Here is a 26,192-nt window from a genome sequence, read left to right on the forward strand (position 1 = left end):
CAACATCTTTGCAAATCAAGGCTGTAAAGTTAGTTTTTGACTGGTGGATTTGGGATGGTACGGGTAGCGATCAAATGTGATGGTTTTACAGTTAAGTTAAACTTAAAAAACTATGTGAATGTTATCTGAAGCATATATATTCCTTAACTCCAATATTCATAAACCGTTTACAAACCACAAAAAAAGTTTATCAACTTCAGAAATGACTTTTGTGGTGGGTGCATATCCTTTATGTCACGTGACTGACTGGCATCCTGTAAAGAGTAGATGCTTAATACAGCCAGTAAGGAGCTTCTTTACAACAACAAAAACATATTTTTTGTTGCAGTTGCCTCAGAAACAAGTTAGATATATGAACTTGGTTTCATATAGAGTTGAGTTTGCCAGGAGCCTTGATACTACTATGTGTGTTTCAATGCTGGCATTGGCTACATGATAGAGTACGCATACTTTGATCTTACGGGAGTTGACTACATTTTGGGGCTTGGCTGGTCCGTTGCACTGAGGGGATTAACAGCGGTTGAGACAGTTTTGTTTTAAGAATACTGTTGCTTCACACTTATAGATTACAATCAGAATTCCTAGGGCCGCTGCGATCGATGTAGAATACTTACTAGACATAAGTACAATAAACAAAAAAGCACAAAATGTGAAAAAATTTTAAAAAATATTTAAACTTCATACATGACAAGCTTATTGAAAGCAATAAAAAGTCTGAGTCCAAGGAGTATATTTACTAAGCGGTGGTTCCGATAAACCGGTGTGCTGTCATTTTCTTAAAACTGCAATTTGGAGAAGCGTAAAATAGACGTTTTCCATAAAATGCAGCTTTAAGAAAATGATGGAAAACATCCGCGAATCGGCGGTTTGTCGGGACAGACGCTTAGTAAATATAACCCCTAGTATCAAAGCAAATTTCTGGCACCAAAATAAATTATAAATTATATTATTTAATTTGAGGAAAGATGTGTCTAGAATATAAAAACATTTTGCCTTGCTACAAATCTTTATACCATAGAGATTCTAAAGGTAACAGTTATAACAGTGAGAAAATGTATGGAGTGCACTTGCATTAATGGCTACACCTCAATATATAAAAAGAACTATAAATATACACTGTTTTATTTAACATAGGGACAAATGGTTAAAAATCTCACAGAAATTCTGTGATTAGCATTGACCTATTTGCTGCTGTAAAAGTCAGCAAAGCAGCTGAATGTGATGCATGCAAATGCCCCACCATACAGGTTACATAAAGAGAAGATTATGCAGTGATTGCTCTTTGCTGACATCCATCTTCTGCTCTCTTTTATTCTCTTGCAGTCACATTAGCTGCTTTGAGCCCATACGTCACAAAATGGCTGTTAATACTGACAAAGTCATTCATCCGAGACATAAACCCAGTTCACACTGTGTACATCACATTTCTGGTAAAGGAACAAGAAAACCGTTTTACTGGTTCAAAAAATTCTCAGAGGCTGAATTTTACATAAAAAAACATGGGAAATAAATATTTACTGATCAATTAAATGTTCAGCAATTCAAGCTCTTTAGCAGAAAATGATTTTATTTTACTTTCCTTGAGCTTCCTAGAAGAGGTACATAGATGGGACATCCAAAGCACTGCTACACATACAGATGACAAAAATTAAATGAATATTGCTAGTGAAGTGGGAAAGTGCAGGCTAAAGTTTTACTACTTTGACAAATTGAATATCCACGCCATAAGAATAATAAAAAAAAATCCAAACAACCAATACACGACATATAAAACATTTATGAGCAGCTATTATTAAAAGAAGGAAAAAAATAAAATAAAATCATAACATATCATTGTTTCTTTTTGATTAAAAATAAATATGTATACTTTGTGTACAAATACACAAGCAGATAGCGCATATCATGGCTTAAAAAAATTATATATATGAACGCAAAAGTAAAAAAAAAAAAATAAAAAAAAAATCTTGGGATGTTTCCTAAGTTTTATTTTCTGCTCAACTTCTGTGTAATTATTCTGTTAGTATAGTCAACTCTTGTGAAAACAAAAAAAAAAAAAAAAATAAGTTGTTAAAGTCAGAAAAAGAAAAATCCAGTTTAAGATTCACTAACTATAGCTATGTAGTCACAAAATGTGTTAATTTCACTTGAAATGACCTATTAACATAATAACCTTTCATGGGGACAAGAAACATTCCCCGTTTAAAATAAGAATGAAAAAAAAAAAAAATTCTACATTGAATTTTTAGGATTGAGACCCCCAGGGTGAGGGTGGCTGGGGGTCTGTGCGGGGACATGGTGTCTGGAGTCTTCATTGCATTGTGGGTGTCAGTACAAGTGACGCCATATTTGCCGGTGCGGCCGCTGTAAACAACAAAAAGTGTCTGAGGGAGACAGACAAGAGACGCTTCAGTGGATTTCAGGACATTTTATTTGTTGTTGTGGGTGAATTCCTTTCTCCTCGGCAGTCATGTCTCTGGGAATGTCTTACAAGCCCAACCTGAACGCACAGCTCCCCGGCAACCACGGGGCATCGGGTAAGTGCGAGAGCGAAGGGGCAAGTTTACAGGGGGGAAGCTGGGGCTCAGGCCCGGGTGCTCTGGGAGGAGGGGAGGTGGATGGAGATACCTGGGGAGAGCCCCAGTCTGGAGTTGATGCGCTTGGCCGGTGGAATAAGGTCAGATCCTGTCCCTGGCATTCCTCTACGCCGGCTTGGGGGGAAGGCCCGAGAGAGCTGGACACCTTGAGCGGCTCTGGCGATGGTTTGGGGGCTTGATGGAGAGATTGTGGCCCCGGTGACAGGCGCGGCATAGATGGATCAGCAGGAACCCTTTCATCAAGTCCGTTTCAGCGTCTCCATGATCGGCTCCCCAGGGCTGCTGATTGATCTGGAACAAGCGAGCGAGGCTGAGACCTCTGCTGGCGGCTTTTGGAAGTGCAGGGCGCTGTTAGTGTCTGTAAGGCTGGGAGGAGGCGGCAGAGGGGGAAATGAGGTACTGCCCATTATTCCCATCACTAGTAGCAGGTTCTTACTTTATTATTTGTATTACTTACAATTTTATTGTTTGTTTGTTTTTTCAAATTAATATTTAACATTATGTGATCTGTTATGGTTCAATTATGTATCTTTACTACATTTGTATAATATACCTTACATAACAAACAGTGACTGTAGGTAATGCCAAGGCATGTAACAATCTATACGTTTCACTGTGAGGCTTATACTGGCATCTCCGGCTTCTTAACTGTTATTACATTTATCATCACTACCCAGCTTAATATAAGTATAGTTGTTCTAATCATTCACTATTAGTAGAATCTTTTTATATATTCTTTAAATTTTTTAAACATGATGTAGCATTAAATATAGTCAAAGAAAATCTAAAAGGGGAGAAGAATTTGGGGTAACCAGAAGCTGAAAGAACACTGGCTAAACTTAAATTCTTGGTATATAATTGCCTTCTTAAAAACACCGGCAGGTTACCATATAAAAGTGAAATGTGCAATATACATTATTCTATGATTATTAATTAGAATGTTATTAATTTTGTTCTGGATTTGGGTGATTGTGAGTGATAGAGAGCCCAATAAAACATTTAGGGGCATATTCAATTGACGGCGGGATGCCCCTTACAGTGAGATTCTGACAAACAAGGTTAAATGTCATATACGCATGCATATTAATTTTATAGGCTAACTTCCTTCCTAATACAAAAGAAGTACATTCCTTTGGATGTAGCCAGTGTTTCTCAAATCCAGTCCTCGGGGAACCCTCACATTACATGTTTTCCATATCTCCTTGCTGGAGCACAGGAGTAATCATTACTGACTGACACATTGTAACAGATCCATAGGTGGTATAATTATTTCACTTGTGATGTGGAAAACCTGCACTGTTAGGGCTCCCTGAAGACTGGATTAAGCGGTGTAATAAAGTGGAGAACACATTTTACTATGTGGCACATGCATGACCGGGCATGCTGGTGCTTGTAGTTTTAAAAGCTCCAGTATGCCCTGGCAGCCATGGCTATGTGGCACTTGTAATTCTCCAAGTACCAACATACCTAAACTTTTTATGGTTGCCAGTGCTTGCTAGGACCAGTAGCCCACATAATAAAATAGTATTTTTGGACTTTTGACAAAAACTACCGAAATCTCACTGGCCAGGAGTGATAGGATGGTCGTCAGTGCTATCAGTCTGGGGCTGTGTACCACTATGACCGGGAGAGCCCACTCTGCAGGTTTTGCTATTATAGTGTCAAAGCCTTTCATGGCTTGTACTGGTGGGGGCTTTTGCCAGGGACACCATGCTGAAGATGCTCAAAATACGCTTACACTGTATCTTGATGTGTTTTAAATGTATCTTCATGCGGATGCATATTAGCACACTGTTTTGAGCTGTACGTATCTCAAAATAACCATGTAAATGTGCCATTTTTGTGGCACACGTTTTACACGTAAGTTTTGGAAGTGCAACTCAAAACAATCATGTAAGTGCGCCATTCATTTTAAGTGTCTCCTTTCTAGCGATTCTGATATCAGCGGGAGGTGCAGTGCATTTACTCTGTCTATATATCTGGTTAGTCTGTAACGGAATGTTGATGTTATGTCAGCAGCTTAACTAACCAACTGCAAGGTAAAAGAATTGTTGATCTTCATGAACACCTTATGCAGTTGCTGTGATATCATAGGCTACTGGCATTTCCTCCTTTTTAACCACATTATAGGTTTTTTCATTTTGCAATGTTCTATATTTGTTTTTTAAAAAAAGGAATACTTAGAGGCGTACCAGCATTTCTTTTTTCAAGGAATTCCATTGAATTGAAGTGTCAGATCGTTTCAAAAACTCCTCTTCCCCAAAAACTCCTCTTCCCCAACCAATGTACCTATAGTGTAAACCGATGTTACTTCACAGCAAAAGTAATGTGAGGCCCTGCTACTTGTGACACTTCTGAAAAATGTTACCAGCAACATCAATGCTAGATGTGTCCGCTTTCCATTAAAGCGTCCTTAGTTATTGTCTTAAAATATCCAATTGCACTTTGTAACGACCAGATTCTAAAAATATAAATCCTGACGAACAAAAGTTCAATTTCGTTCACATCGCTTTTTAAGAGTCACTATTGTGGCACATTAAAATATTCACTTTCTAAGATCAACATATTAAATTAATAAGTTAAATTAGTCTGGTTCAGGAAACTCCTTTATAATATTATGCACCATGTGCTAGTGCTAAAAGATATTTAGTTTGGAGAACATTGCAGAACAGAAGTAAATACATAGTATGCATGCTATAGTAAAAATAATACACTTTATTCAGTACAGTGACAATGAAATTATTTAATGTGTACAATATGGAGTAAAGTAAGTATATCAGACCCTTTGCCAGCAAATACAGAACATCCTCACGTCTAACCACATATTACAGCCTCATATCCCATAATGTAGTTTGTGTCCTCCATATATTTGCAGATCTGCCTGTGTGTTTATAGGCACTTTTACAAACATTTATGGGTGCACCCAGTGAGTCGCTCCTGAAATCACATGATCGTGTATACTCTATGTTTTACTGCTAGTTTTAGTGGTTGTTGTGTAGTGTGTTCTAGGTTTGTATAGCTGAGACTTACAAAGTTGTTTGTGTGTCCATGTATATTGAGCAAATGCAATCACACATTCCTCTATTTACATTTTAATAAATGTGTTCAACTATACACCTTTTATTGGGCACATGACTTGACAAAACACGAATCCTGATCTGTCCATCTCTCATCACACCAACTCCAGGACTCTCTATCTTGGATTTAGAAATGGAGGCAAGCTTGAATGGTTCTCATCCTACCTATCTAATCACTCTTTCAGTGTTTGTTTCTCTGGATACACCTTTGCTCAGCTTCCTCTATCACTTGGAGTACCACAAGGCTAATTCCTTGGTCCGCTACTCTTCTCCATCTATACCGCTTCTATTTGAAAACTAATAAGCTCCTTTGGATTTCCGTACCATCTCTATGTGGATGATACTCAAATTTATCTATCCTGATCTCTCACCATCTGTTAGCCCCTGTTACTGACTGTCTTTCTGCCATTTTATCTTGGATGCCCTCGCGCCAAGTCAAACTCAATCTTTCAAAAACAGAGTTAATAATTGTCACAAATCGGGATCTTAGCCGCACTTACCTCATCCGCCGCTGTCATATCACGGCTACCTGGGTCCCTTCTGGTCGTCTGCAGCATTCCCGTTCTCCACACCTCCGTTTGTAAACAAACACATACTGTTTGTTCTGCTGCATGGGCGCGGCCATCTTGGATGCAGTCAGGTGATCATTCCAAACCAACCAGATTCAGAAGCTGTGATCACATGAACTGATCAGCCAATAGTTGTTTGGGACATCCTATTTAAACCTGCTGCTGGGATCTGTTCATTGCCAGAACAACACACTTCTCTCCAGAGGATAGTTCTTGGCTCCTGGTTCCAGTGTTCCGGTCTGCATAACTAAAGTGCAGTGTTCCTGTCTGCATAACTAAAGTGCAGTGCTCCTGTCAGCATTTCCAGACTGCTCATTCCCCTGCTATATTTTACATTCAGCAAGAACATGAGCAGGAAGATCATCCAGGCTGCTAGTTTCTGTTTCAGTCCTGCTCCAGCTAGGCCCAAGGGTCCCGAATCGGATCAAGAAATTCAGACGACCGTGACAATAATATTCCCACCCACCAACAGAAGTTACCTGACATTTCTTTTTCTGTTGACAGTATGACAAAAAATCCCAACCCACAAGCTTGTTGCCTAGGTGTTATTCTTGACTATCCTTTGTTCCCCGCATTGATTCTATATCTAAATCATGTTATGTACATCTATAAAACATTTCCAGAATACGCATACATCTCACACAAGACACTGCAAAAACTTTAATTCATGCACTCATCATCTCCCACATTGACTATTGCAATTCTCTCCTTGACGAATCAGACTCTCAGCTCTACAATCTATTTTGCTTGCAACAGTTAGTTTGATTTTCCTTGCAAATTGTTCTTCCTCTGCCGAGCCACCCTGTCCGTCTCTACATTGGTTGGCTGTTTTTCACTGAATCCAATATAAAATACTTCTACGGACATACAAGACCATCAACAAATCTGCACCAACATACATCTCCTCACATGTCTCAAAATATCATAACTTGCTACCTCTGTTCTGCACAAGATCTGCATCACTCACCTGCACCTGCTTCTATTCCCGGTTACAGGACTTTTTTGCAGACGGCACCCATTTTGTGGAATTCCCTCCCTCACACAATAAGACCTTCCTCTGGTCTTCAAACCTTCAAGCGCTCTTTAAAAACCCACCTTTTCAGGCAAGCTTATAAAATTCCTTAACCACCCTCATAACTTCCTTAGGTATACTATTACCACCCTTTACACAGTTAACACAAAACAACCCTTTGACCAACATTGCCGTGTGAATTGATCATATAGCCCACTAAGCATTTTTTTCCTTTGCATCCTGGATGGACCAATATCCAATATGTAGTACTCAACCTCATGTATCAAACTCCCATTGTCCCATAGATGGTAAGTTTGTGAGCAGGGCCTTCTTATCTCTCTGTGTCCCTGTATTGCCCAGTATTGTTTTATTACTGTGTTTTATTCCCAATTGTAAAGCGCTATGGAGTTTGCTGGATGCTATCTAAATGTTGATGATGATAAATGGATACTCTTTAAATAAAACAACTAAATTTCTCGGAACTGAAGAAACCAACATGAATCTGGGAAAAACATATAGCCCATATATTTGTTTCTCAGCAACTTGTAGCAGCTAAACAGAACACCGGGACAAAACATAAACATTCCTCAATTGGTCTCTGGCCTTGTTACTGTAAATTTGTAGATGTCTCTATTTTGTTTTACATATTTGCACATTCACAGTAATAATTGAATAGTCTTCCCAGCATGTACTGTCTAGTGACCACTTGATAGCCAAGTACTCTTCTTCAGTTGTGGCATATTTCCTTTCATTCTCATTAGGTTTCCAACCCAAGTAAACTACAGGGTGTTGGTTACCACCTTGACTTGAGGTGGCACAACTGTTTCACTTACATGTAATACATCTGATTTTGGCGTGGAGCCGTATACTGTTTATGGACAAGGTCTAATCCTCCTATAAGTTATTGAGACAATTACATGTTCCATGTTGTTCTCCCTACTTTTAACCACATGACTTATCACCTTTTATAGCTATGTAGGTTATATGGGCTTCCCATCTACAACATTTACCTTCTATAGCAGGGGTCAGGGAACTTTTTTACCTTTTACCCCAAAATATATTTAGAAATGCAGACGTTACCCCCTTGATTAGAAATTAAGAAAATAATAATAATAATAATAATAATAATAATAATAATAATTAAGGTAATCAGATATTATTATTTGAATTCAAACCTGTATGGAATCAGCTTCAGCTTCAAAACTTCAGGCTTTAGAGAAATGATGATGCTTCATTGTTGATACGAGAGCATCAATATTGGGGCATTTTGATGTCAGAGCAATTTGGATACAGTCTTCAGCGTCCAGTCGATTTCTCTGCTTTGTTTTTATGTTCGTTAAAGTTGAAAATCCTTGTTCGCAAAGGTAGACTTGATGATGATGATGATGATGAGACTTGCTGAAAGCTGTACAAAATGAACACATGGAAATTGATTGAAGCACCAATGTAAAACCATCCAAAGAGAGAAAAAGACACCAAAGCACCTCTAATTGAGCACCAGGTGGGGCCTGATTGTTGCGCAAGGCTCTAGTTAAGCATCTAATAATAATGCAATTGACTATATATATATATATATATATATATATATATATATATATATATATATACCTCCATACTTTTGTTCCCCCTTCTCTTTTCTCCCTCACCTTATATGCCTGCATAGTTTTGTTTCCCCCTTCTCTTTCCTCCCTCACCTTATGTGCCTCCATAGTTTTGTTTCCCCCTCTCTTTCCTCCCTCACCTTATGTGCCTCCATAGTTTTGTTTCCCCCTCTCTTTCCTCCCTCACCTTATGTGCCTCCATAGTTTTGTTTCCCCCTTCTCTTTCCTCCCTCACCTTATGTGCCTCCATAGTTTTGTTCCCCCCTCTCTTACTTCCCTCACCCTATATGCCTGTTATTTTACTTACTTTTCTATTGACTTTCTCTCTTTTTTTTTCTTCTTTTCTGTTCTTCTACTCTTGTTTTCTTCTGCCTCTTCTGCCGCTGCTCGTCTCTGCTCCTCACTGAAATTGGCGTCGGGCGTGATAACGTCACGCCCAACATTCAGTGGGAGAGAGCAGGAGAGGGGACTGCTGGGAGCCATCGCGCCGCGCAGTCATGTGATTTATTGGAAAATAAAAAAAAAAACGTTTTGGAGCCACGGTGGTTACCCCCGGAAAAGTCATTTTTACCCCATTTGGGGTAATTTACCCCTGTTCGCCGACCACTGTTCTATAGCATACTACCATTTAATTTCAATTTTTAAATTTCTTCAGAGTGTCACACTAAATTTTAGTCTCAAAACTAAAATCATACTGCAGTACAGATTTCCTTTTACAAACTGTTGTACATCATTGATCATTCAAAGTCAGTTACCTTCTCTGAATTTCCAATAATTAATAATAATAAAAAAAAAGGCTGATCTTAATTGCTCAGACACACTATCAAAATAATTATCCAAGGATACAGGACTATTCTCCCTGTATTTAGTAAGACTGAACAGGATCATTAGGCAACATTTTTTTCCCCAATAACAACTAGAACTATGGATAATCCTTCTGTACTATAGCAATGCATAGAACTGAGGTGATCACACCAATGGGATATTTTAGAGGTCATCCAAAGTTGTATTCTCCGGGATACTGCCAGTGCCATTTACAATACAGGTAAGACAAAGGGAGCTTAGGGACCTAAATGAATTGGTAAAGCCTTGGTGGAAGTAAGAAGGTCTTACTAGAGCAATGGTCTGGCTTTTCATTGGGGTACAGTATTTATGCTAAGGATGGATTGCACTGAAATAGAAGAGAAGAAATCTCTGAGATGGATGGAGGAGTATTTAAACTACACAACATGGCCAAAAGTATGTTCACATCCATATGTGCTTCCACTCTTCTAGGAATGTTTTACACTAGATTTTGGAACATGGCTGTGGGGATTTACATGCATTCAGCCCCAAGAACATTAGTGATATTGGGCACTGAGGCTTGGCTCGCAGTCCATGTTTTAATTTGTCCCAAAGATGTTCAATGGAATTGTGGTCAGGGCTCTGTGCAGACCAATCAAGTTCTTCCACACCAAATTTGGGGAACCATTTTTTTTAATAGATATGGCCTTCCACAAACAAAAGTTGGAATCACACAATTCTCTAGAATCTCATTATATGCTGTATTCATTAAGATTTCACTTCACTGGACCTAAGGGGCAAAATCATGAAAAACAGACCCATACAATTATTCCTCCTCCATAACACTTTACAGTTGACAGTATGCATTCAGGTAGAAAGCGTTCTCCTGGCATCTGCCAAACCCAGAGAATACATTTCCACCTCTCGAGAGTCCAATGACAGTGTGCTTTAGACCTCTCCAGCCAACGTTTGGCATTGTGCATGATCATCTGTGGCTTGTTTGCATGGAAACCCAATCCATGAAGCTCCTGACAAACTGTTCTTGTTGCTTCCAGAGACCGTTTTAAACTCTGTGTAGTGATTGTTGCAACCGATTTTTATGCGCTTCATAACTCAGCGGACCAGTTCTGTTTGCTTCACTGTTTTTGTGATCGAGCTGTTGTTGCTCCTTGACGTATCTACTTCACAATAACGGCACTTACAGTGACCGGTGAAACCATAGCAGCGTAGAAATTTGACTATCTAGTTGGAAAGATGGCATCCTAAGATAGTGCCCCATCCTACAGCAGTATAACCCGTTCTGCAGCTAATGTTTGACTATGGAGATTGCATGTATGTATGCTTGATTTTATGCACATGTTAGCAATGGGTGCAGCTGAAATACACTAATTACAAAGGGTGTCAACATTCTTTTGGCAATGTAATGTAGGGGTAATGGAGGAGAGAGAGTTAGAAGATAGCTAGTGAAATAGGTCATAGCGAGAACAGGTGTTAGTGGTGGGTGGATATGGGGTAAGGGTATGACAGAAAATGGTGACTGATATACAAATCACAGAAAGATGCATATATATATATTCACATATATGTATATATGTGTGTATATATACACACATATATACACATACATATATGTGTGTGTGTATGTATATATATATATATCTATAATATAAATGTCTAGTGGCGTGTGTTAGTCTGTCTGTGTGTGGTAAAAAAAAAACAAGCTGCAGCGCCACCTGCTGGGCAGAGTTATACACTGACCTATATATTTCTTGAAGGAGAAGTGACAGTTGGGAGTGGTTGGTGGTTGGCGGGGGTGACAGTGGGGAGTTTTTAACACCTTAAGTAGCTTGATTTGACTAGAATGCATGAGTATCATGCACGGGTTACCTGACCTACTAAATTCTTAGTGTGTGTGGGGAAAACCCCTCAAAAAAAGGGCTGAAATTTGGTATACCAACATTATTGACGAGTTGAGGGGTCAAACTCATTTTCGTGAGGTAATTGTACCTCATGAACACACATGTGTACAGTGGCGGATCCAGGGGGGTGCGATCGGGGCAATCGCTCCCTCTAGCAGGGGTTTGCTGCCGACGGCTGCACAGTATGTCCGTCCGTTTGGCAGTGACAGTGTGCTGCCCGGCTGCTCTGATTGTGTTAAACACAATCAGAGCAGCCGGGCAGCACACTGTCCCTGCCAAACGGACCTGCACATACTGTGCAGCCCCCGGCAGCCTCAGAAGTCGAAAAGGGGGCGGGGCCTAAATCGCCCCGCCCTAACATCCCCCCGGGGAACAAACATTTTCTAGATCCGCCCCTGCATGGGTAGCGGCGTGTGTGTGTGTGTGTGTGTGTCTGTGAAAAAAACTATTTTCTCAGAAAGGACTCATCCGAATGACCTGAAATTTGGTATACGGACATTATTTGACAAAAAAATGCATGAGTATCATGCACGGGTTAACGTGTGTGTGTGTGTGTGTGTGTGTGTGTGTGTATGTATGTATGTATGTATGTATGTATGTGTATATATATATATATATATATATATATATATATATATATATATATATATATATTACATGCACTAATTGCCAACTTAGGTGTATGTCCATAGATACTACATGTCTGACGACCAAAATTGGAGAAATATAGTAGTGGGTATCTGAGAAACGTGATTTGATTGGTGAAACTTGGTTAGATGATTTACATGACCGGGCTGATAATATTCATAGATATTTTCTCTTTAGGATGGATAGAGTACATAAAAATGGTGGCGAATTATGCCTCTATGTCAGAAGTAATCTGAAAGCGAGTAAGATGATGATGGTTCTGATAAATGATGGGTGGCTCTACAAATGGGATAAGGAATCACAAGATAATTGTGGGAGAATGTTACAAAATCATGACAATGAGACTGGACTCCAGAAAAATTTTCACAATTGGGGAATGTTGTAATTGTAGGGGATTTTAATTACCCTGAAATTGATTGGTGTAATGGGACTTCTAACACCATGTTAACTTCTGCATGCCAAAGTAATCAATTCATCTCATAAGCGTAGATACAATTTTCTTCAGGGAAGACACAGAACATAAAGGAAAGTCTCATAATACGATTTGTAATCAATACATTTACCAGTTTATTCCTGAGGAGAGCAAGTATAAAAACCAATGTGTCTTACTTTAAAGGTAAAAATAATGGATGCAAAGAAGAGGCATTTAAATATATCAATCAGAAGGGATTAAGTGATATAATAATATTAGCAACAACCAGCATTCACATTTTGAAAGATTGTTCTTGTCAAACGAATCTGGTTTACAGATCAGGTAAAGCCACTATTTAACATTTATAGCAAAGCTACACTGTTTTGCAACAGGTTGACATGTTAGGAGGGTGGTGCTGCTTTACCTTAAGTCATGATAGCTGAGCTCACTCACTATGCAAAAATTCACTGCATGAATTGTTTGATTTATACCACTGATGGGCAGCAGGCAGCCCTAGGAACATTCACCTGCGACCCCAGCTCCTTCCTGCTTTGTCAGATTTGATTGTTATAGCTTGTAACCTTGTTTAAAATGCCTGCTGTTATGGTATTATAGATAGGTGACTCTTTGTTTAAATGTATTGTTTTAACTTATTACAGAGATTAAGGGTAATGTGCGGCCCTTTTGAAGGGTAGAGGGTCACATCATGTCGCCCTCGTAGTGTATCCGTCACTGATTTATAAATAGGGATAGGGCCACTGATGTCACAGTAACTGAAACACCCACTGCTGATAATTAAATTTTGGAATTTTGGATTTAGTTGTCCTTTAAAGCTACACTACACCTACATATTACATTTACTAACTCCCTCGCACCCATAGTCGGGGGTGCAGCTGTTTTTCTTGGGGCTCCTCCGGGAAAAACAGATGATGAGAGGGAAGACCAATCAAAAGCCGTATTAAAGAGATTACAGCTTTTATTTGGACCTTCTTGTCACACACCCTCTCCTTGGTAATTTTATAGTGGTAAACGGTATTGATATGCCAGTTATGTTTACAGGTATGTGGGGGGAGCAGGTACTTGATATCACAATGACAGTATCTAACAATAGGATAGCCTTGATTCTGACTAACTGCAAAAAATGAACAGCTTTTGCAAAATATAACATTTTTACTCACATTTGTTGACAGCCTAAGCTCTCTCACGTCAGTATAACCTGATTATCCAAGCTGAGAGAAAAGATTGTACCATGTGACCCGCTCATCTCTTACCATTCTAGCTCTAGGGCTTTCTACCATTGTTTTATTAAAAGATATCATTTCAGTACTAGACAAAAACATTTCCTCGATTTTTAAAAACACAAGAAAGGAATATTAGGGAAAACATTTGCTCATTTTCCCAGTATTCCTCTCAATATATGGATGTTTCCAGGCCCAATCGAAAATGTGCACATAGCTCCTTAAATCCATGGGACCTTTCACACATTATGATCGTTTAAACACTTAGCAGGAACAATGGCCACTGTTGCATCATTATTAAGTCACAATATATGTGTACAGTTTAGTTTAGATTATAAGTTTAAATCTTTATTCTTAAATCTCTCTCTTTCTCAACAGTTGTAAGTGCACATTCTCCTTCTACTAGCATGGCACTGTCAGCACAATACAGGCAGCTGGTGAATGACTATGGACCTCCATCTTTAGGCTACACACAGGTAAGACAGAAAGTAAGCCATGTTAACTACTTACTTGTCATTTATTTATAAATATACTTCCAGATCTGATCCGGTGCTAGAATTATACAAGTTTGAAAACCATCTTTGGCATCCAAGTGTCTGATTCCCTTTAAAATAAACACATGGGGATGTAGTCTGTACACCCGAACTTGTCAAATATATAAAAAGGTGCATCACTGCTGTGACTATGTAATACAGGACCCCAGTGCTGTGAGGCAGACGTGCTAACCACTAGGCCACTGTGCTGCCCATAGTTTACTATGTTTGTCCCCAATTGTAAAGCGCTACAGAATATGTTGGCGCTATATAAATAAATGATGATGATGATATGCAAGAACACACTTTAATCACAATAACAAATAATGTGCATTAGGCTCTATAATACTAATATGCTACATGATATCTGTAAATAAACATGAGCCTTGGCCCAGCACCCAACCTATTTATTCATAGGTGTTCTTAACGTAAACATTTTTATTGAGTTTTAAGTGAACACATAACAGACAGCAATGATTACTAGTAACTAATCAAGATGTGAGGTAAAGTTAAATAATCAACATTGCCACCATATAACAAAGAAAATAAAAAAGAGAAACATCAAAGATATAAAATACTTATAACAAAGACATCAGGGGGGGTGGGATAGAGGGAAAAGTAAAGGAGTCAAGTCTAGAGGCCAACAGATTTTGAACTGGGTCCCTTTAGGTCTAACAATAATGGACAGCTCAGAGGGTACACAGCAAAATTGAAAATTTTTTTTTTTTAACTACCGGTATTTATTTTGAAAAATAACAATGATGTACAGATAAGAATCAACAATTAGTACATTTGGAGGAATAAAAACAAAAACAGAGAACAATACATATCATGGGTATATGTCAATGGAGCTGAAAATATTTGAGTAACACATATCAGAGACAACAACAGGTTGTCATTAAACAGACAGGTAAGTATACAATTGTTATCCAGAATAGTCAAGATACTATAACATTTTATAACAATATAGTGTGGGGGGTGGGGCGGGGACACTGGTCGTCACCAAGAAAGAAAGAAAAATAGAACACACTTCCCTTTATCCTCACATTTCCTTACTATTATCCTTCCCTTTCCCATTTTAAGAAGAGAAACAAATAAATAAAAAAAAGGCAATAAAAGTTTCAAAGGAGATTACTACGTAGATACTCTGGGAAGGGAGACAGCATCAAGAGTCAGGACACCTATGAACATAGGGAGTCCTTTTTAGGAGGAAGGAGTTGGTACAAGAGGTATGGGGTTATAAGTAAAGCCAAGGAGCCCAAATCTGGTGAAATTTATAATCCTTGTCATGTAGGTGGTATGTAATCTGTTCCATCCGGGCAATAAACCAAATATAGGATTGCAGGGCCGCCATTGTGGGGGGTTGAGCTTGTTTCCAAGACTTGGGTACTAGGCATCGCGCAGCTGCAAGGACATGGGAAGCCAATTTTGCAGACTGTCTATCCTCATCAATCAGAGGATAACACAGAAGAAAAGACCATGGGTCTTTCCGGACAGGGCATGGAAGGAGGCAGGAGAGGAGGGTCCTAACTCGATCCCAAAAGGAGGATATTTTAGGGCAGGACCACCAAATATGGCAAAATTTAAACTTTAAGGGTCATGTAAATTTCGGTATAGTATTGAGACCATGGAAACCACTTCATCAACAGGGAAGAAACAGCTGTAGAGTATTTAAAACCCAAAGTTTCCATCTCATACTGCGTTGGATTTTAGTTATGATTTTAGAAAGAGATGGGATCAGGGAGGTTTTACAATTCTGTGCTATAGTTGCCCTAGCAGCAATAAGTATGTGTCCAGTGACATACTGATTATGACGTTGTAGGTGGGGGGGGGGTATAAATGCAAAAGTGCCATAGTGGGGGAAGTTGTTTTTAATTGGGTAGCTTTCACCCAGGTCCTACCAGCACTATGTATAATCTGTAGACAGTTGCAACAGTGAGAGCTATGTACTGTTATACAAATGAATAATGTAGGTACCCATCTGAAATGAGGTTCTGTTGATGCCGTAAATAGTGCACATTCTGATCAAACTGTGAATGCCTAAGAACCTCGGGCCTGATTCATTAGTGATCTTATCTGCCATTTTTTGCTTATCTGAAGAAAATCCACTCTGTGTATGCCCAGAAAAGGGAGATAAGAGGCAAAATCCACTGCATAAGTTAAGAATTTCTTAAGTTAAGATGAAAATCCATGTTAACTGCACTCTTATCTCGCCGTTTCTTCTTAAAATAAGCATCTTAAATTCTGCACATGATAAGATCACTAATGAATCAGGCCCCTTCATGTTTATTTCAGATTGTTTGCTATTGTGTTTAGTATTTCTTTAGTGTCTAAAGTGTGCTCCTGCATTCTTGCTTGATTCCCTTTATATACCTCTCATTATACATCTGGTTATCCTTTCATAACTCCATCACAGGGGTTTATTTATATTACTTGATGAGACATTATAGATACGATTATTATTATTATTGTGAATGTTACTGGAAGACTAAAAGGAACACTAATTACCTTTGTGAACGATTCATACACATGTAAATAAGATCTTTAATACACTTTTGTACAGCAAAAATACATTTGTTTTTATAATTGTGTTGTACTTGAATTGACTTTTGGGCAAAACAGAATAATGTCAGCACATATCACTTTTGCATAGTTATATGCAGTAATACTAGTTATCCAGTATGCCCTCTGCATTTGTAAACCTGACCACACAGCACTTCACATAGTTTTTGGACCTATTGTTCATTTTGTAATTAATAATGAATGTCAATTCAAATAATTTAATGTTGGCTACAAGTTATACAAGTTTTTTATCCATTAAAGTTATACAAGTTGATACAAGTTATGTATACTAATTTATTAAAAGTACTGTTGATATAACATTAACAATTTGCACTGAATAATATTTAAATACAATTATTAATTGGAACCACAAAAGTGGATCATAGTTACCCACAATAATGTTACACATTCACCTCTCCTCACTCCAGAGCTGTCCTGATTCCCTGCATCTGACGCGCTTCCGGGTATCAGGAGTCACATGACTGCATATCGGGGCGGGGAGTTTGAATTGCTGTGTATATAAACTTCACTCTAACAGTCATTCAGTGTCAGAGGAATTTGTGTATTACAAGGCGTACTAGCCTTGTAGCTCCTTGTATCCGGTCTGTACTCCGCTGCCAAATTGTGTTACAAGACCCCGGCTTGTCTTGACTCAGATTTTGCTCACTGACTCTGTACTTCGCTGCCAGCCTATATTCCGGACCTGCACGTCGGACCACTCTCATTGTTGCCTTATCCTGCCTACCTGTGTCCTTTTCTTTCGCAGTGCTACATCTAGAGGCAGACCTGTGGACCGCGAACTTAAAACTCTCAGCAGCAAAGCCCATCCCACCTTGCGGCGGTTCTTGGTGAACATCGGGTAGCTCGTTAGACTCCACACCACTGGTCTGCCAGCGTCAATCTAGATTAGCACAGGGATCACATGGATCCTGCGGAGGATCACATCTCCCAGGACATGTGGAGAAGCAGGAATCTAATCAAGAACACCTCATGAAGTTCCTTAAAGGCCTGTAAGCCTGAATCAACACCTTGCAGACCACACTAGCGGTGTCTAGATCTTCGGCATCCTCATCTGAATCTACCCCCTCACCAACTACAGCCTCTCAACTTCTCACCCCAAACTCACCTACATTTGTTGGTGACCCTAAACTCTGTAAGCGTTTCTTAAATCAGTGCGCCATACAATTTAAACTCTTTCCTGGGAATTTTCCCTCAGAGAAAGCGAAGGTCGTCTATATTATTTCGGTCCTTTTGGGCAAAGCTCTAGCTTGGGATCATCGTTCTGGGAGAGGAATAATCCGTTCTTGCACAATTGTTCCAATTTCTTGTCCACCTTCAAGAAGATATGACGAACCAGGTAGGGTGTCTAACGCTGCTACCAGAATTCATTGTCTACGACAGGGTAATCAATCTGTGGGGCAATATGCTATTCAGTTCAGAACCATGGCATCAGAGCTTCTTTGGAACAACAAGGCATTGGTTGCCACCTTCTGGCAGGGTGTTTCAGACCGAATTAAGTAAGAACTTGTGTCACGTGAATTACCCGCTACCTTAGACAAATTTATCTCACTATGTATCGAGGTGGACCTATGTTTTAAGGAGCAAAACCTTTAAAAAAAGCAGACTCGATGCAGCACCTTTCATCTATCACCTAACTTCCAGACTCCCACTCTTCCCCCTGAAGAACCTAAGCAGTTAGGGAGGACCCGGCTCACTGCTAAGGATCGGGAGAGGAGGTTCAGGAATAAGCTGTGTTTATATTGTGGTGAGGGGGGGAGGGATCACCTTCTAGGAGCCTGTCCCAAGCGTCCGGGAAATGACAAAGCATAAAACGAGTACTGGAGAGGCCACATGAGGTTCCTCCTGTCATATTTTCTTATTCTCTCTCCATTATATTCTTCCTACAGTAAAGACAGTTTTGTTGCTTCCATTCACTTGCTCATTGGTTCCGTTACTATTTTCCTTCCTGCACTTATTTATTCTGAAGCTGCAGGCAACATCATCTCCTCTGCCACTGTCTCACAGTTTTCTATTCCTACTCAACCACTGGAACACCCTGTCTCCCTTACTGCCATTGATGAAAGCAAGATCATTGGTGGTCTCATCCTGACCAGAACGGTACCGTTAATCCTACAGATCGGCCAGTTGCACAAGGAATCCATCTTTCTAGTGGTTACGAAGGCGATCACACACTCTGGATTGGCAGACTGATCATATCTTGTCTTGGGATCCACTCGGTCATTACTTATCTAAGATTGTTCCTATGGCTTCCTTGGCTTGTTCTAAATTGAGTGGTCCTCACTTACTTCCTACTCCATACCAAAGTTTTGCGGACATCTTTTGCAAACAAAAGGCCACTGCACTACCACCTCATAAAATTTGGGACTGTTCTATTGACCTCCAGTGTGGCAAACACATTACTAGAGGGTGTGTATTTCCCTCATCTATTCCATAATCTAATGCCATGGCTGATTATATTCAGGATAAGTAAGTCTTCTTCTCCCACAGGAACGGGATTCTTCTTTGTGAAGAAGGCTGGTAGTTTTCGCCCCTGTATAGATATCCACTTCCAAAGATTTCCAAACTCTTCAATCAGATTAAAGGGGCTACTATCTTCTCTTAAGTGGATCTACGAGGAGCATACAATTTAAATCAGAATTAAAGAAGGTGACAAATGGAAAGCAGCATTTAACACCCGTGATGGACACTTTGAATACTTAAGTCATGCCCTTCGGGTTATGGAATGCTTCGGCAGTGTTTTAGAATTTTACGAATGGGATCTTCCAGGTTCTTATCAGTTCCTGGTTATTTACCTGGATGATAGTCTTATTTTTTTCAAGGAGTCAGAGTCACCGCAGGCATGTGGCAGATGTACTTGATCGCCTGAGAATCACTTGTTCTGTAAAGAGCTTTTAGCAATTAAGCTAGCTCTATCTTAATGGAGGCACCTTTTTGGAGGGTGCTAATTTCCCAGTGACCATTTACACCGACCACAAAAATCTTATATCTTTAATCTTATATCTGAGTTCAGCGCAATGTCTAAACCCCCATCAGTCGAGGTGGGCCTTGTTCTTTTTTTGCGCTTCGATATCAATATTATGTTTCGTCCCGGATCTAAGAATATAAAGGCTCTATCCCGCTCATTCAATTCTGCTGACACAGAATATCCCGAGAACAAGTTTACTCTCGATCCCAAGTGTGTGCTAGCTGTTACACGCCTTATTGACAGAAGTTGTCCTCCTGGTAAGACTTTTGTTGTTCCCCACCGACGTACTAAATTATTATGTTGGGCTCAATGTCCTCTTCATGGGTCATACAAGCATTCGGAGGACTTGGGAGTCACTTTCCCTTAATTATTGGTGGCCTTGCATGCATAAGGACGTGAGAAATTTAGTCTCTGCTTGCTCAGAATGTGCTCAACACAAGGCTCCTAGGAAGAGACCTTTTGGCCCTCTCATTCCGCTGCCAGTTCGTGATGTTCCATGGTCTCAAAGTTTGATGGATTTCATCACGGATCTTCCCACAGTGTTGTACGGTCATTTGGGTCATCAATGACCGCTTTTTTAAACTGCTAATTTTGTTCCCCTCAAGAGTCTTCCCTCATCTTCCACTCTGGCTGATCTTTTTATCAAGGAAGTATTCCGACTTTGTGGATATCCCACGCATATAGTATCTGACCAGTGGTCTCAATTTGTATCGAGGTAAGGGAGAGCCTTCGCTCCCAGCCTGTATTCCGTACCAGCTTGTCTGACCACTCTCATCGTTGCCTTATCCTGCCTACATATCTCTTTCTTCCGCAGTGGTACATCTAGAGACAGACCTGTGGACCGCGACCAGTGCGATTTCGGCAGCAAAACCCATGCCGCCTTGCGTTGGATCTTGGTGAACACCGGGGAGCTTGTTAGACTCCGCACCACTGGCCAGTCTGCGTCAATCTAGATTAGTACAGGGATCCCATTCCGTATGTTACAGTTACACATAAACAGTGTTGAGAATAATCTCTTGAGCTGCGATACACAGGTTAAGAATCCCTGATCTAGACCAAATTAGGCCAGAACACTGTGTGTGGACCCAAAATGATTGTCCAGTGTCATCACAAGTAGATGCATTGGCTTGTGTTTGGTCATTAACTAACGGGGAACACTGTGTTCTTTATGACCATAACTATGACAATTTTCCTTTTACAAGTGTGGCCAAAATACCAATTGGCAGAGTTGGGTGTATGCCCATTTCTGTACAGTAAAATAGGCAAACTTGTACTATGCATGCCCAGAAAAAATATATGTCTAGCAAAACAAGCGTTAAACACTTTCCTTAAGCTTCTGACCTGGTTGTGTATAAGAATATCTTGGTGAAAATACACACGTTAACCTGGCGCATAAGCTACTTAGTGTAGAGCTGGATGCATCTTGAGATGCCCAATAATCAGCATATGGGTGTAAATACGCAATTTTTACCTGGAGCTTTTTAGAGCTTATTTTTCATGTCCAATGTGGCATCAGTCCCAGTGTGTGTAGCTATCTTTAGGCAGTGATTTTTAACAACTTGTGTTCTCAGGCAGCCTCAGCACAGCATGTTTTTGGGCTTGTCTACCTCAGTGATAGTTCCCTGCAATTCTCATGCATGCGCCAGTCCTATAACTACCTGCCCCCCTAAGACTCATCTATTGGATTCTTTATCTGGAGTCTTGGTAATCAAAACCAGTATGTAAACAAAGGAATGGATTGCAATCTATGATATAAAAGAGATATTAAATAGTTACAAGTTGAGAGATTTCATTGTTTCTTTCTACATTAACTTAGGGATGGAAAAACCACACCAATAAATAGATTTATCACTTTTTGTTTTATTTTTTAAACCGATCATCGCAGTTTGTTCATTCAGCAGGGTATAATTACCAGGTGTCTCTTGTCCCTACCTTACGATCTCTGAGCAACAGAGGAGGGAGGGATCTGATGAATGGAAATGACAGCCATGTTCTGATTGGAAGATCACAGTAGCCATCAAATCAGGAGCCAGATTTAATTTCTATCTGTACGTTGGATCCTTCGGTGCTCAGAGATCATTGTGGACACTACCTAAGTACTGAGACCATGGTGAACCAAGCTACAGTGGAAGGACTACTACTGAAGTATTAGTGTGGGGAAAATGGAGAGTGATGTAAAAATACAACAGGAAGGTGGAAAACTCCCTTAGTGTGTAAATGTAACTAGAGTGATATGAACAGGCAATAGTAATTTTTTATTCAATATGCATGTGATTTTTCAGTCTTTCCCAAACTTTATTTTTTGATTTTATTTTTAAATAGTACCTGTTGCCAACACATAAAGGAAACATCCATTTTTGGAACTGAATCAATAATCAAGAGGATATATAGGTGCACTGAATGCTCATGAATATAGGTTCAGCCAACAAAATGTCTGCCTCCATTGTGTGCGGGTGACAGGTGCACTTTATGATGCAATAAGGTACTCCACTAGAGGGAGTTGCACTCATTACTATTGCCTATCCATGCTATGCTTTTTATGTTTCTGCACCCAGTTTTCCTCATTGGATGCATTACATTACTGTAATTTAGGCACATGTCAATATGTATCACCCATGTATAAAATATTGATATTAAGTATAGTTACAAAAACATTATGCAGTGCCAATGTCTATATTTCTTGTGAAAGAAGCATTATGAAAGGTTTTCTTCATATATTCAGTAAAACACTAGTATGACTTGCCATATTTCCATTTATTACCATGTGTATAGTCACATTGCACAGCGAACACCAAACTGTGCAAAAGCATCTCCCAAACATGGCAGTACTATTCAAGAACAGCACTACATACAGTATATTGCCTGACCATTTTACTATATTAACTAACTTGGTATAAATAGCCTTTATGTACTTTTTTTATTTTACCTTCACTTTTGCATAACTATTAATAAATGATTCATGGCAATGCCAGTGAATTGTTCAATCATATTTAATGATATTTAGCCATTGCTATATTGGCATCTAAGGATCATATAAACAAAAAGCAGGGTAGCTTCCACAAATATTAAGAATATAAATATACAAAGGAGAAAAATCCCATGTGGCGAATAAATGAACCTTGTGTGTTTTTATTAAAGAATAAAATTATAATAAATGCACTTTATTAATCTAATGGATATTTATGGTAGTAATAAGCATTGGATGAATATTTTACTATGTGACTGACTTTCTGTATGCTATATTATTTTAGGGTACTACTAGTAATCAGGTACCCCAAAGCAAGTACGCAGAACTTCTTGTCATCATAGAGGAGCTGGGTAAAGAAATTAGGCCAACTTATGCGGGCAGTAAAAGTGCAATGGAGAGACTAAAACGAGGTAAGAGTGTGTTATAATACAAGAGCTGCTAAGTTCTATGTCTTCTATTTACACTTTTATATTCATAAAATAATTACAGTATTTTAGCTCTTAACCGTCTCAAACCCCATTATTTTATTATATATAAAACTAGTAGCTCGTAGCAGTTAAAAATGATGTTGTAGCACAGGAAATTGCGGCAAGCCACAAAGTAAAAGATACAAAGATAACAACTGCCGGTTCACCTGTATTTGCATATTTATTGCAACAATAAAGTAAATAAGTATATAAAACTATAAATCAAGTAATAAAACTATATAGTATTTCATCGCTAAAGTCTACAAACCTTAAATGCTCCACTTTTAAAGGAGTACACCACAACCAACCTTAGCTGTGCCTCAAACATTTTCCTAAATGCAATCCACTTAGTCTTTTTGCTTTATGAGTGCAGCCCCCTTGTCAGGACACATTATTGGTCTAAACTTGTTGATTCGTTCTTACTCGCTGCTGGAGAAAACACTTACTGGTACAAAAAGTTTTCCACACTGTGATTTTAAATTCTATGAAGTCAGGTGCATGATGCTCTGATGGAGAGGAGTTGGGTGAGCACATAGATGACGTTGTCTACAGGATGAGGTGGTTTGCCCTAGCAAGAAGCTTAACCACTTCAGAGATTGAGCAGTTACAGCCACTGAGTAGGAAGTTGTAACTGTTAATCAAAAAGACCAAAAATAGAGAATAGTATTTACCAAAATGCCATTAGTAATGACTTAGAAGTTGTTCTTTAAATGTGAATTTAGCCTTTAAAGCCATTTTTAAACATAAACTTTTCAGGAGTACCACTGTAAAGGAAATGTAAACAAATGGTCTGTTAGGTAAATATAATAATGAGATCATTAAGTTTTAGATGAGTAAATAAAAAGCAAACACTAGTCTTATAGTTTCCTTTAGGTAATTAGACGAATCCTGTTATAATCTGTGCTAAGCTGCCCAGTTACATGACATAATGTAACGTGACATGGATGTGGAAATGCCACTTTTTTACTCCACCAATGTAATTAGATATGCAAATCTACAATATGATAACGATTGGCACTGAGACTTTGAAATGTAATTATGTTGGGGTAGTGAATCAGAGGTATGACTTAAGTGGATTCAAAAACGTACAGTAGAGAAAATATCAGGGAAGTGGCCCCACGTTTTTGTGAGGACATATCAGAAAGTGGACATGTCCTAAGTAATAGAACCTAAACATTATCTGCATAAACCGGTACAGAGACATGTAAAACATAAGACAACACTGATCCTTTTTTATACCTTACTAATAGAACACTTTTTTCCTCAGGAATCATTCACGCAAGAGGATTGGTACGAGAATGTTTGGCTGAGACAGAGCGAAACGCCAGATCCTAGCTATGCCAAATACCACCTCTCTGAAGCATACAAAGCTATTTCCGGATTTTATAAACCTTCAGGGCAGTCTTTCTAAATATTTAGCCAGTGGGATTCACATAACTGTTTGTGATCCCACTAATGTACTGTAAAGCTGCTAAACACAAGATGCAATTTTTATTACAAAACAGAATTTCCATATATAATAAAGTATTGAAGACTCTTTCAGATTCTTTTTTTTTTTTTTAAGAGTCCAAGGAAATTCTTGATATCATGCATCATAAGCTACAATATATTTTGTTTATCTTTCTTGTACATTAATATCCAGGTTCTACAAACTTTTATGCATTATAAGTAGATGCTTAATAACTTGTGCTGGTTTTACAAGAAGAATGCATGTTTTCCTTTGTTAATAAGTTTCTGTAATTAACTAAAGTAATGCAATCTCCGTTTACTCTTATAGAATAAAACAACCCCCAGAACGTTAAGATTCTGTATTCTTATTTGAAAGAAGCAGAAGCTAGCCAAGTCATAAGTCCAGATCGGTCTGAGAAAGGACATTGATATAATTTCTAAAACACAAGTCAGTTGTTTTTGTTCTAAAATAATTAAAGACAATTAAAAAAATTATAGAGTTTTGTTTGAAGGGGTTTGTATCATGACCTATGCATCTGCATGTCTGTAAACGCTTTGCTAATCATTCAACATGCATGTGTTCCTTAACTTGAAAAAGGGACACAATGACTTTTCTATAGGTGGAATTAAGGATCTTCCTTATGGTTATTATTATGTATTCACATTAGGCTGTAAGTGTCGGTGGAGAAAAATGATGGAGTCTAACTATTTGCATCTTTGTATGTATTTATTACTTGATGTAATAAAGCTTATTTTCACTAACGATTTGAATTGAAGTATTCTTGTTTTACACAAGGTTTAGAAGTATTTAGATAAGGTTCGGCCTCATGTTAAATCTCATTTCCTAACACGCAAACACTAAACAGTTTAAATAAAATAACTAAATAATAAGTGTTTTTTAAATAGTTAGGCACAATAAACAAATACCTCACTCAATAACTAACCAGTTACTAATACCTATATTATTATTAAACAACATAATTCATATACTACAGGTTTGCAAATGCATACATAAGTCCACCAGCTAATATGAGGCACCATTAACTGGTTCATACATAACTTCTATAGTCTGTGTATCCATAGTGGTTTAGTTACTCTACCAGGGTTTCCCAAACCCAGTCCTCAGGGCTCCCCAACAGTGCAGGTTTTCCATATCTCCTTGCTGGAGCACAGGTGTATTCATTACTGACTGACACATTGTAACAGATCCACAGATGGTCCTAATTATGTCACATGTGATCCGGAAAACCTGCACTGTTGGGGAGCCCTGAGGACTGGATTTGGGAAACCCTGCTCTAAACCATAAGTGAAACTACATAGGTTTAAATACAACATTAAACAATGGAGAGCAGAATTTACCATGAGGCTACAACA

General features: G+C 38.8%; 1 protein-coding gene across 2 annotated transcripts; it reads left to right on the forward strand.

Moving 5' to 3' along the window:
* Window positions 1-2,306: 2,306 nt before the first annotated feature.
* On the forward strand, window positions 2,307-25,580 carry CDK2AP1 (cyclin dependent kinase 2 associated protein 1). 2 transcript variants are annotated; one of them, XM_075177455.1, is made up of 4 exons: window positions 2,307-2,534; window positions 14,232-14,341; window positions 23,186-23,312; window positions 24,637-25,580. In XM_075177455.1, the coding sequence occupies exons 1-4, from the start codon at window positions 2,468-2,470 to the stop codon at window positions 24,702-24,704; spliced, it is 372 nt and encodes a 123-aa protein (XP_075033556.1). In that variant the 5' UTR covers window positions 2,307-2,467; the 3' UTR covers window positions 24,705-25,580. The 2 variants fall into 2 exon arrangements, with proteins under 2 accessions (XP_075033556.1, XP_075033565.1); XM_075177464.1 differs by having other exon boundaries at window positions 2,313-2,534; window positions 14,232-14,329.
* The last annotated feature ends 612 nt before the right edge of the window (window positions 25,581-26,192 follow it).

This window comes from Mixophyes fleayi, chromosome 1, assembly GCF_038048845.1.
Source record: "Mixophyes fleayi isolate aMixFle1 chromosome 1, aMixFle1.hap1, whole genome shotgun sequence".
NCBI lineage: Eukaryota > Metazoa > Chordata > Amphibia > Anura > Limnodynastidae > Mixophyes > Mixophyes fleayi.

Coding starts and splice junctions, on each gene's coding strand:
- CDK2AP1 (XM_075177455.1), top strand. CDS start 2,468: ATGTCTCTGGGAATGTCTTACAAGCCCAACCTGAACGCACAGCTCCCC. Junction 2,535..14,231: donor CGGCAACCACGGGGCATCGG/GTAAGTGCGAGA, acceptor CTTTCTCAACAG/TTGTAAGTGCACATTCTCCT. Junction 14,342..23,185: donor ACACACAGGTAAGACAGAAA/GTAAGCCATGTT, acceptor ATATTATTTTAG/GGTACTACTAGTAATCAGGT.